The 12,961-nt window shown below is 43.1% G+C and overlaps 1 protein-coding gene across 2 annotated transcripts in view; it reads left to right on the top strand.

Annotated features, from left to right (window-relative positions):
- ARHGEF3 (Rho guanine nucleotide exchange factor 3) overlaps window positions 1-12,961 on the top strand; it is a 259,309-nt gene that overhangs the window by 90,038 nt on the left and 156,310 nt on the right. The window contains exon 1 of one of the 2 annotated variants that reach the window (XM_083156239.1): window positions 3,840-3,966. The exons of the other annotated variant lie outside the window; for it this stretch is intronic. Within the exon in view, the coding sequence (XP_083012365.1) occupies window positions 3,934-3,966 (33 nt within the window). The 5' untranslated portion in view covers window positions 3,840-3,933. Of the gene's footprint in view, window positions 1-3,839; window positions 3,967-12,961 lie in introns of those variants that run through there. 2 annotated transcript variants of the gene reach the window in all.

The following is a 12,961-nucleotide window of genomic DNA, read 5'->3' as shown; positions in this document are numbered from 1 at the left end:
TGGCAAAATCGCCCAGTGTGTATGGACCTTTATTCCTTTTCCTCCGTGACAATTTGGGGTCTCTTTATCAGAGACATAAAACAAAACGTTTAATGACGTTTTCCAACTCACACAATAAGATAAAATGTTTGTGGTAAGAAGTACAGTAATAGTAGTAGTAATAGTAGTTACGGGTTGATTGTACAACTGCAAATCGAAATCCTGTTTTAGTGGCTGCGTTTCTACATGTTATATTACAATGTCTTATTAAGAAGAAGAAAAACGTTTTATGTTTGTTTTTGTAATTTTTTCTTTTTAAATGACATAAAAGCTGTTGTGTGAAGAGCACTCTGCCAACTCCACTCACACCAGCTGTTCATAAAACATGTTCTATGATGGTACAATGCAACAGGACAAGCAGTTTGTGTGATCAAACAGATAGCTTGCACTTAATTGCTTATAAATCTCTCCCACAAATCAAGACCTCGTTATACATTTACTAAGATGGGTGGGCTCCGCAGTTTCTACTTCTGATTGCAGGATCCATAAACGGCACAGCAGGATTTCATTACTCGCGTGATCTGTTCCTCACTTTCATCATGGAGTTCTGTCGTGATTGCAAGAGAGAAATCGGGCAGTGTCTGACATTGCTTTCCACTGACAGAATGCAGGCTTTGAAGATCTAGACAGCGATAAACAATATGTAACATTTGTATGAACAACCGCTCACCAATTTACTGCTTGTTAATAGTCTATAATTTGCTGAGTAAACAGCTCTGCAGGGCCTAGGATATGGGGCCAGGTGGCTGCCTTTTACCCAGCATAACTCTATTTCCTGCATGGACAACCCTTGCCGACGCAGTATACCCTCCATCAACATTTTCATTGTTCCAATATATTTGTGTGTTAAAGGAAACTGTCCTTCGAACCAATTCACAGCTGGCTATAGACATGGGCCCTTGCCAAGCTTTGAAAATGCACACTTCCTAAGTATGCACGGCTTCTGTGTTCCTCATATTGTCTTTCATGTCCATACAAATATCTCATCACAGAGATGAAGACTGCAGCTTATAGTCCAGGAATCACTTGAGCTTTATACACGAGAATTTCGGTTCACCCGTTGGCCTAACATATTTTTCCTTGCCTCGAAAAATATTTTTGTAGCGATTTATGCTACCTCTTGAAAAGCTGTCACAAAATACAGCAAAGCATTTTCCACCTGGTCTGTGCACACGCACCCGTCTTTGTATAGGGAATGCGGGATTAGACCCCCCCAACGGTCACTGCCAGGGGGAGAACTCATGTTGAAGGAAATGTATGATCATCCTCCCTCACATCCATAGTTGCTAAGTGTAAACTTTATTGCACAACGTTTATGATTAGTCAGACTCCATTCTTGACATTTTTGTCTTCAAAAATAACATTTATCTAGTGAATGATCAAGGGGGATGATACGGAGTAATAGTAGATGGGAGGAGGGTACCTGGTACAACAAGGCAAGCAAACACAAATTAGTCAATCAATGCGATGCCCCAATACACAACATACTGGTCCTGAAACGAGTCTGCTGGGAGAAAGTAGAACTGTCACATTTTAGAAATCCACAGGTGACCAGGAATTTGTGAACTGTGCAGGGTCCTAAGGACAGAGTTTGTGTTCCTGTGAAGGCAAGGGTAAGAGAGATGTGAGGGGAGAGTAACAGAAGGTAAGGGAATTGATAGATTGGGTTTCACATCTAATCATGGACAAGGGACAGTAAAGCAAGTGGGAGTTTTATTGACTTTAGTCGGCCATGGCTTTCAAACTCTGGTCCTCAGGACCCCACACAGTTCATGATTTCCAGATCACCTGTGGCTCTTTAAAATGTCACAGTTGGTGAATACACCTGTGCCCCTGCTAGATAGAGGTTCTGAGGTCAGGGGCGGAGAAACACTGTGCTAGAAATTTAATTCAAAGTGTGCAGATCAATTGGATATGGCCAACATGAATCATCATGCTGGTAAACTATTCAAGTTTATAAACTTGTTCATACTGGCAGTCACCGTTGGTGGATCTCCATGATTCCAGTTGACGGTTATGACTCATGTTATCTATGAGTTTCTGGCTATCTTAGGTACCATAGAGAATTGGAGAAGAAACGGGAGAGGCTGGCCAGAAGGAAGACCTGAATTATGGTGTGTACAAAGTTGCTTACTTTGCACTAAAACCACTGTGGGATAGTCCCACCAGTAGTGGGACAGGCTGCCTTAAACTGCCACAATTTCACCAATAAATGTGTAATGCCGATGAGTAGATAGAAAGGACCTCTAAAGGGACCAGATACCACTGGGACATGGTATTCTCTTAAATATGTGTGTATATAAAGCTCTTGGTCACTCCACTTATTTGAGACTAACCCTCTGATTCAAGTGTTTCTCCTATGTTATCCTTCCATCGAATGCACGCACCATATTAGGTGATTCGCAGGGAGTAAAATTTGGAGATCTACTTAAGCAAAGACCCTCAAAGGCTGAGGACTAAAGAGGTGCTTGTGATTTAACCCTTGCATTCTAAGCACCCCAGAGAACACTACACACATGCATACTAAGCTAATTTGGACATCAACACTACAAGCTCAGTTTATGTTTTAAGTAAAGGCGACTTACAATAGCAGAACTACCCAGTTCACAGTTCTTGGGATGTGTAGATGAGGGGAAATTCTGTTGTTTTTTTTGGGCGCCTGATGGCAAGTATTCAATTGTTTGCCAGAAGGCAATAAGCAGAAATCGGCAAAAAAGTTGTCTGTTTGGGCGGCCCAAACTTCCGCTTAGGCACAATAAGCAGAACGTTGCACGGATTTGTGTGCTTCACATGACTAATCCTGGTGCATTTTGCATGATAATTAATGTAGTAGGACCTGATTGGCAAAACAATTGAATAGCTCATTTGGGCACCCAAACAATTGAATTACCCCCATATTATGAATCGAGCACAGAATTTGTTTGACTTCAATAAAGGATGCAATGTTAACCTGCTCGCTTGTACGAGTAAAGACTATTCTGATGTTGCATGGCTGTTATGCTTAAATGAAACATAAACGGCATTAAACTGAGCAGTATATTTTGAGAAAAAAGTAATATATTTAAATGAATACAGGGTTGAAACCAATGTGGTAGTACTATAGGTTAGATTTTGAAGTTTGGTTTACATTTTTCCCACCATATTTATGCACAAATCGGAAAAAGTATCCCCCCCCCCCCCTTTTAGGAAACATTTCTAAGGACCGAGAAGTGGGCTGGAACCTTGAAAGCTTGCTGGGAAGACAGTTCGAAGCACTTTCACAGGAGTGTCATTGCCATTTGCTGTGATTTGCAGGTAGTCCTAGTAGTTAATGTCACATTGTGCATCAAGCTAAATAGAAAGTTAAGAATATTACAGTGTTAGTGGTTATTGTAATGGTGCCACACACAAACATTTAGTGAATGGGGGTCCTAGAGAGGAATTAGAGCATTAGCTACCAGTTAAGTCAACAGTTATAAAGATTGACCAGTGCTCCATCCTCTTATCTGTCTTTTGCACATATAGCTGTACCCACCACCCTGAAGCATCAAAGCACATCACCCAGCCCAGATGTGGTGGGCTCTGATGACTGATTCTCTTATCTCGGACATAAACCACAGTCCTGGAGATTGAGATATGACAGCTCTCAGCCACATGCCCTTTGAGCTGCACAAGGTGTCATCCCCAATAAGTGCCTTACACAAACCACACACACGTATAGCGGGTGAACGGTTTGAATGGTACATTTTTTGATAGTGACAGATAGTCGCTTCCTGCCCTGCTCTTTAGGCTATTCACTGGGAGGGGTTAGTTAGGCAGCTGGAAGGAAACTCTGCAGCCTCCTGATACTCTGACTGTGCTCCCAGACAGTGAGCTGATTAAATATCTGTGTGGAATTACATCTCATGCAGCCTCATGGTGTGGTGCTGCTGTTTTGTGCATCATCAGGTGAGCGCACTCTGTCACTGTACATTACATTTCATGTATGCAGTAGATTCATCTCACTTCAAAGATGTATTCCTTATATACTGACATATTCATCCAACCCATATGAATCACCTATTGCGTAGTGCTCTGTAACTAATGTACTTTGTTTCATTCTTCCTATTATCTATATTTTCTATAGCAAACTATTTCTCATTCGCCGTGCACAGAAGTGATATGATTTCATTTCAGCATTTTATTGCCAGGTGTAATTGTCATTCTCCAATATATTGCATACAGTACATTGTTTGTAATCTGTTTGTGTTATTTTCGTATTGGTCTCTACATTTTATGCCAGGATGTACATTCACGGTGTGTTCACACAACAGATCACCAATGGTGCGCTTGTGTGTCTACTGAAATGCCTGTACATATCTGCACTATAATGGCATTTCCTGGATGGAAAGCCAATGCTTCGAAAGCTAGTCTGCTACTTTGTGATTGCCCCTGTGTTTCTGCATATGTGTTAGAGAGAAAGAGATGTAGTTACACTCGCTGACAACAGATGGCGGTGTTTCAGAGACACACAATCAGACACTAGACATATGTGTGTGTGTGTGTATATATATATATATATATATATATATATATATATATATATATACACACACACACACACACACACACACACACACACACACAGTGTATACAGCAGCTCATCTACAATTATGAGCATGTGGAATTAATTTAGGAATACACAACTTCAAGAAAATTGATATAACATGTAACAATAGTATTGATTATAACTTGTATAGCATTTTTTTTTGTTTAAAGATATGTTGCAATATAGCGTATAACTTTTTGTGGAAGACTATGAGATCCTGCTGAATTCTGTTATTGTAAAATATGCAAATTTGTACTGCACACACCCACAAAGGCATACGCCTCTGTCGGCATGCAGATTTGGCCTTTAGAATGGGAGAGGCGGAAAGGGGAGGGGAAGCACCTGTAAATACAGACCATGTACTGTAAAAGCATGTTCGTGTAATTGCAAACTGAGGCGGACCCGCACAGAGGAACACTTACCCCATTCCAGTACTCGTATCACTGCCTAACTATTGGCATTAATGGTGATGACGATTGGCAGCACTAGTTGGATGGCTGATTGTGGTTGGCTTTTGAAGTTGATGGGGGGGAGGGGGGTTGCTTTTTCCATTGATTGACATCAGGTAGTGTCAACCTCAATCAGCAAGTTTTCCCAACAAGCCATGTTTTGAGGATTTCTGTCCGTGGAAGTAGTTGGAATAATTACCGACCAAGCAAAATAAATGCATTCACCTGTGCACGACCAGAGAAATCCACAAATCAAGTCCTGTGGGTGGTACTCGAGGACGGGACTGGATAACCACTGATCTACATTAGTTTTTTATCTATTACTTGGTTTTATGGCATAGTGGGAATTTTTGTGTTTTCTTAAGTTGTACAATGAGGATTATACCTGCTATATTATATTTTGTATTCAATTCATACCTAATAGGAAATGTGTTATTCGCCATCTAAAGAAATGTTATACTTGTCTTGTGTGTATAACCTGGTTGGGTGGAAGTGTATCTGCTGTATGCCTGACTTGAATCTAGCGCATGTTCTATTGGTGTGTAGGACATGTAGTGGGTGCCTCCAAGCAGGCAAATGTTTATGTGCTTTTGTCACCTTTGTAAGATTTCATTAAGCAATGTAAAGAGGAAGTTTCGCTTGAGATGATGAGTAATATAACTAATTAAGATGATTGGAAACTGCCAATTGATTAATTAGTCATTAGAAAAGATGCAAAAACCCAGCACCCAATTGAAAAGCAAAAATCTTGCACCCATGGGAAAAACTCCTTTACTGTAGTTATGAGATTTTTCTATTCTTGCACCTAATTGAATTTGCCTCTTAGCCTCTGACCTGAGATATTTCCAGGACAACCTGGGTCCTGACTTGGGACCTTATTCAGGCCCCTTCGCTCCCCTGTGCTTTCGCAGATGCATTTCTGCCCATGTGCAGACACAGGGTGTTTGCTTGGCTCACGCACCCAGGATGTGGGCAGGGGGCGTGCGGTGACGGGCCGACCGATTTCCCCATGGGGATGCCCAGCGTTTCATGGACGTTCCCATGAGAACGATGGGCGTTCCCATGCAAATCGCCCGGGGGGGGGGGGGGGGCAGCTGCATAGACACCGGATGTCAGATGCACGCCCACTTCCTCCCGAGGGTGCTCGCATATCTAAGTGACCTGAGAGTCATTTAGATATGCATGCACCTTCATTCGATGGTCTGTGACCATCGAATGATGGGGGTGGTTCCCTCTAGCCTTCTAATGGATGTTAAACATCCATTTGCAGCCAGTGTGGACAAACCCGCGCTGCAGGGTGGGGGAGGGCGGCCCGGCATTTGCTGGGGGGAGGGGTTTGGTGGGCTTGCAAGGCTGCAAATTTGCAGCCTTGAGAATCAACCAGAATAACCCATTTGGTGTAAAAGGGTCAATCCAGGTTGTATGCCTCGTGTCCTTGTCTTGGTTACAATCTGGGTTATTTCTGGTACTGGCTTGGATACACTGCAGTATGAAAGGTGTGACATGGCTTATCCAACCCAGGTTAGGCAAAAAGGAGCTCATTAGTGATCACTGCAATGTGTGATCACTTTTCATGACTAATCTTTGTGATTCTGTAAAACAAAAGTCCACTTCTAATGACATCCACTGTTTTGCAGGGATAACATGAGTGCAATGAGAAATGCAACAATTCAAGGCTAACCCAGATACTACAAAGACAAAAGATTTGGACTAATATATCATGCGCTTAAATAGCAGCCCCAAAACCACAACCAAAAAAATTGGAGAACCACTCCAGAGGTTAGTTACATACAATACCGTGTGGAATTTGGTAGGTAATCAAGGCGCTTTGCAAACATTCAAGGTGAAACCCAAAAAACAAAAGAAAAAAACCACAATAGTGTAATATGGTTTTAACAGTACATAACAGTTCAATTAAAACTGGAGTCGACTCGTACCGAATTAAATGGTCTACATATGAGGTAGACAATAAGGCGTAGGGAGGGACATATGCTTGTCACAATGGAACCAAGAACTCCTCTCACTTTCTTTAGATGCTGATGAATCTCAAACGGATAAGAGAAACTTCATGGTGCAGTATAACATACTTCACACACAATTAAAACATCACATAATGTAAGGGATCTCAGGACTCTCACCATTCAATTATGTCCACAAGTGATTGTAGACACAAAAGCATAAGATATAAAACCACCACAGGCGTCCCTGGATACTGGCTGTAAGGTGAAGTTCGTCCGGTCCCCTTCCAGACTGTTTTCAAACGACCACTGCCAACCGGTTTCGATACCTTGCAGTATCTTTCTCAAGGCATACAGAAAGTGGTCACCAGTAGGGGTATTTATACTACCATCCCAAATTTACAAAGTATTTCCTAATTCCAGACATGGATTTTCTAGCTTCTAGGTACACATTACAATCAACAGATGATCTGCAATAATCCATCCCAGGTTTTCTGTTCCAGGTGAAATTCCCTCCTCATTAGAAGCACCACGCTGAAATAGTGTCCCTGCTGTTAGGGAAACAGCAGCTTTGGTTTTTTGTTCCATTTTTTTGGAGTAAAGTGCATATAGTGCTTCCAGTTAACCTCAAAATAAATGAATGGAAGTTAGTAACAATACAAGAAGTATAAAACCAAGATTAAAAAAACATAAGACCAATATATAAAAATAATGTACATTTTAAAATAGCTATAAAAACCACTTAGTTTCAAAATCCTTATTTAATCCGTTTGGTAAAAGAGTATCGTAATTAAAGATGACACATATTTTTAATTACGATACTCTTTTACCAAACGGATTAAATAAGGATTTTGAAACTAAGTGGTTTTTATAGCTATTTTAAAATGTACATTATTTTTATATATTGGTCTTATGTTTTTTTAATCTTGGTTTTATACTTCTTGTATTGTTACTAGCTTCCATTCATTTATTTTGAGGAAAACTGGAAGCACTATATGCACTTTACTCCAAAAAAATGGAACAAAAAACCAAAGCTGCTGTTTCCCTAACAGCAGGGACACTATTTCAGCGTGGTGCTTCTAATGAGGAGGGAATTTCACCTGGAACAGAAAACCTGGGATGGATTATTGCAGATCATCTGTTGATTGTAATGTGTACCTAGAAGCTAGAAAATCCATGTCTGGAATTAGGAAATACTTTGTAAATTTGGGATGGTAGTATAAATACCCCTACTGGTGACCACTTTCTGTATGCCTTGAGAAAGATACTGCAAGGTATCGAAACCGGTTGGCAGTGGTCATTTGAAAACACTCTGGAAGGGGACCGGACGAACTTCACCTTACAGCCAGTATCCAGGGACGCCTGTGGTGGTTTTACATCTTATGCTTTTGTGTCTACAATCACTTGTGGACATAATTGAATGGTGAGAGTCCTGAGATCCCTTACATTATGTGATGTTTTAATTGTGTGTGAATAAAAGTATGTTATACTGCACCATGAAGTTTCTCTTATCCGTTTAAGATTCATCAGCATCTAAAGAAAGTGAGAGGAGTTCTTGGTTCCATTGTGACAAGCATATGTCCCTCCCTACGCCGTATTGTCTACCTCATATGTAGACCATTTAATTCGGTACAAGTCGACTCCAGTTTTAATTGAACTGTTATGTACTGTTAAAACCATATTACACTATTGTGGGTTTTTTCTTTTGTTTTTTTGGGTTTCACCTTGAATGTTTGCAAAGCGCCTTGATTACCTACCAAATTCCACACGGTATTGTAAGGCTAACCCAGGTCCAAGGTGTAACACGGGTTGAAACAGTGTTCAGGAATCCTGATCAGACCTGGGATTTAGGAACAAAAGGGGTATTAATTAGAATTTAAGAATTGTGACTTTTAACGTCACTTCCTTGTTTTGTCCTCCTTAACGACTAGCACATGGTGCATTCTGCTTAGCTTTCATGTGGTTGGTGTATTTATAAAGTAAGCATCAATGTACAGCCTATTACTAAGTGTGTTTCATTTTTAGTTACTTTCATAAAAATGTTCGATAAAATATGAGTAGAAGTCATTCTGCACAAAGGGACAAATTCAAACTGGATCGCAAAGCGAATTTTTCTCTAAGTGACAACACCACGTTGCACTACAGGTAACATGTGCGGAGAGAGTTGGATTTCAGTAGGTTACACTGTTTCTGTGCAGGGTAAATACTGGATGATTTATTATTACACTACAACTTAGAATTCAGTTTGAACAAATCCCATCTAAGGGCAGTATTCAAGGCTCCTGATTCACCGTTTTTTTTTTTTGTTTTTTTTTTGGCAAATCGGGCTGTTTTCACTCCTTGCGGTGAATCTGTTTCACTGGAAATCTGATTCACCCTATTCAATGTTCACTGTTCGCCGAAAGCGAACAGTGAATGCCGGCCAGTTCTCCGTTTCATGCAATTCGCTGGTGTATTTCAGTGGGGTTTTCACTGGGATTCGCCGAGAGTGTATTCAATGCTAGGATGGAGAACTGCTTTCAGCATGATTTTCGCCATGAGTCACCGTTTTGCATTCGACATCTTTTTAAGGTGAACTGGAATGTGATCTTTTAAAATAAAGTTTTTTGTTTTTTTTGGTGTCTAAAAATCAGAAATGTTATTCCGTGAAGGGGCATGCTATTTTTATTCATGTGCTTGCAGCACATGAATATATATATTTAATTAAAAAATTTTTTTATTATTATTATGATTTTTTTTTTTACACATTTGCCAGCAGGGGTCTGGAAGCTGCTCATTAAATATTCACGTCACACTGGTCCTGCTTATTACATATGCACAAGCGGGACCGGTGAAGCGGCTCCCTACCCGTGTCACCTGTCAACTCTCCCGGGGGGGGGGGGGCAGCTTCCCGGGAGCCCTCCTTCTCCCCCACACATTCTGGGGCAGGCAGGGAGGCTTCCATCTCCCTGCCTGCCGCCGTCCCCTGGCTGAACGCCGCAGGGGTTAAAAATCGCCGTAAGGGAGCCGGGGGATGGCGGCAGGCATTGAATAGGGTGACAAGGAGGGCTGGCAGCGAATGCTGCAGCCCTCCGGAACCCTGCGAATGTGCAGCCAATCCTAAACAGAATTCGCTGCACATCGCTAGAAATTACATTGAATACCTGCCACAATCTAATTCTCTCTGCACATGTTGCATTTGCCCCACCTGCAGTGCAGCATGGTTTTGTCCATTAGAGAAAAATTGTGCATTCCAGTCTGTGCTATCCAGTCTGAATTAGGCCCAGGACCATATTCACCAGCATACTGTATACTATTCTGTGTAGGACCACCAGCTAGGGGGGTATTCAATTCGGGGCGCTATTTCCACCAAGCAGAAACAATGTCCGTCGCCTATTCAATGCTGCCATTAATGACAGCATTGAATGCAGTTTCCGACAAAACAGATCCAACTTTAAAACATGTCAGATCTGTTTTGTCGGAAAGGGCACAGATTGTCGAATTCCCAGCCTTTTTTCGACAATCAGCATCCATTTTCGCTGATTTGCGGAGTTACCGACACTCGTCAGTCTGTACTTTGAATACCATCTGTTGAGTCAGAAGGAACGAAAAACGGCCCAGAGTCCCACTGTCAGGAAGTCCCGACAGTCAGAATCCAGGATTGAATACTCCAAAAAGGGGATTGGTACAGAATCCCGGCGGTCAAAATCCCAACGCCGGAATCCCGACTGCCGAAATCCCGACAAGGTCTCGCCACGCAGCGGGCCAGGTGCCTCGCTACGCTTTGCACACTAATTTATTCTCCCTCTATGGGTGTCGTGGACACCCATAGAGGGAGAAAGTGTTGGGATTTCTGCAGTCGGGATTCTGGCGTCGGGATTTTGACCGCCGGGATTCTAACTCCATCCCTCCAAAAGTGTAGGTGTAGATGCTATAATCTGTGCCATCCAATCACATTTTTCTCCTATTAGTCTAACTTGCTCTAGGATGATTAACACTAATACCTGATTGGGTAATCTCTTATATATTTGGCTACATCTGTCACTCAAAGTGTGTGAATGTGTCTGTAACGCTGGGTGGAGCCTCTGACTCACATGACTGACTCACATGACAGAGAACCAGCCCAGTGAGCCCACAGTGCCAGACACCCTCTGCCTCCCCATGTTGCCCAGGAACCTACTCCATAGCCACCAGGTGAGCACCTCCTCCCGCGATTCGCGGCACCCCCGCGACCTTCTGCGATTCGTGGCACACCCCCCGCGACCTCCCGCGATTTGCGCCCCCCCCTGTGACCCCACCCTCCCGCGATTCACGGCAACCCTGCGACCCCCCCTCCCGCGATTCGCGGCACCCCCCACGACCCCCCCTCCCACGATTCGCGGCACACACACACACCCCGCGGGTTGGCTGGCTTGGCTGGCTGGTGGCTGGGCTGGCAGCCACAGGCAACACCTGCGGAGGGCGGATTGCGGCGGGCCTGCAGACAGGCTCGCGAGATGATGATGACATCATCATCTTGCGCGTAACTGTCTCTACGCGGCGGGTGGCGAGTGTCGGGCGGCGGAGAAGAGCATGGAGGCTTTTTCAAATATCCGAATTCCGGGAGAATCACGGAATCCGGGAAACTGAAAAAGCCTCCTTGAGGGTTGCCACCGGATCCTGGAGATTCCCGGAAAAACTGGACCCTACCCGCGACCCCCCCTACCGCGATTCGCGGCACCCCCCATCCCCCCGCGACCCCCCCCTCCCGCAATTCGTAGATGCACAGTTGCTTTTTTGGTTTTCAGCATTTATTTTTCTGTCTAATCCTCATTCCTTTCATTAATTTGTCAAGGTTCTAGTTCTATTAAGCATCTGAATGAAGACACGTGTGTGTACAGTATGTATGTATTTATAACTTGATAGAAGGCTGATTATGAAGATTAACCCATGTCAATGTCAGGAATGGCTGTTAAACATGTCACATCCATGGACTACTAACTGAATCAGCAGGGAATAGGTTAATATTATGTCAATGGCGCTCTGTAATCTGGCACTAAGCACAGTAACCGGATATACTCCCCTTCAACCTTGGGACACTTTCAAGTCTGGTATGGCGTTGTGATGTCTGGACACCTGTAATATGACATGTAAATGAACCATCAGACATAAGACTTTACAGTAATACATATTCTGGGTCTGGTGCTTATAAATCCCGGTTTGGTTAAATCTTACAGCCCTTTTCTCCACACAGCTGTTAGTGTAGGAAATATAAGATCAAGAAAAAGTTCCAGCAAAGATCAAAATTTTGGAACGTGAACAATGTCTCATAAGCACTGGGACAGCAATCTCCACATGTAAAAGTGTATGATCCAGATGAACATTGTTACTGAGTGCTTAGATCATAATGCACGTTCGGGAAGCTTCCATTGTGTTATACATAATAATGTTTATTTATATGGAGCTTTCCTCCATGAGGTCTCCAACGGGTCAGTTAGCTGCCGAGGCAAGCTGCGGTTGGATGGCTTGTGGAAAAGGTTTTAATGGCTCGGCATCTTGGCCTCCTGCCGCATGTCCTGACCTCGCTCTGAAGTCGCGACTACGAATAAGAATCAGCGAGTCCAGAGCTAGTGTACATGCAGCATACAGCTGCATTTATTTTGCATGTAGTCGTGGGTTGAGTCTAATCGAGTTGATCCACAAGGGATTCACATTTCTAGGAAATACACATTACACACATACATACATCATACAGATTACGGCAGGAATTAGAATATATGAAATGCAAAGTGCAAGATACATAGCATTTCACGGCGGCAGCTCTACGCTAAGTTTTCAACGTAGTAGCCGCCATGAAACTAAACTGGGAGCAGGGGGAGCGGGGTGGTGGGTGGCAGAGGGAGCAGGGTGGTGGGTGCTTTGTTTTATACTTACCGTCCTCCGGTCGGCGATCCCCCCAGGCGAAGGTCACTCCCTGGCGGCAGCTTTCA

This window comes from Crinia signifera, chromosome 8, assembly GCF_055691185.1.
Source record: "Crinia signifera chromosome 8, ASM5569118v1, whole genome shotgun sequence".
NCBI lineage: Eukaryota > Metazoa > Chordata > Amphibia > Anura > Myobatrachidae > Crinia > Crinia signifera.
The sequence above is the reverse complement of the archived record's forward strand: the minus strand, read 5'-3'. Positions and strand labels throughout refer to the sequence as shown.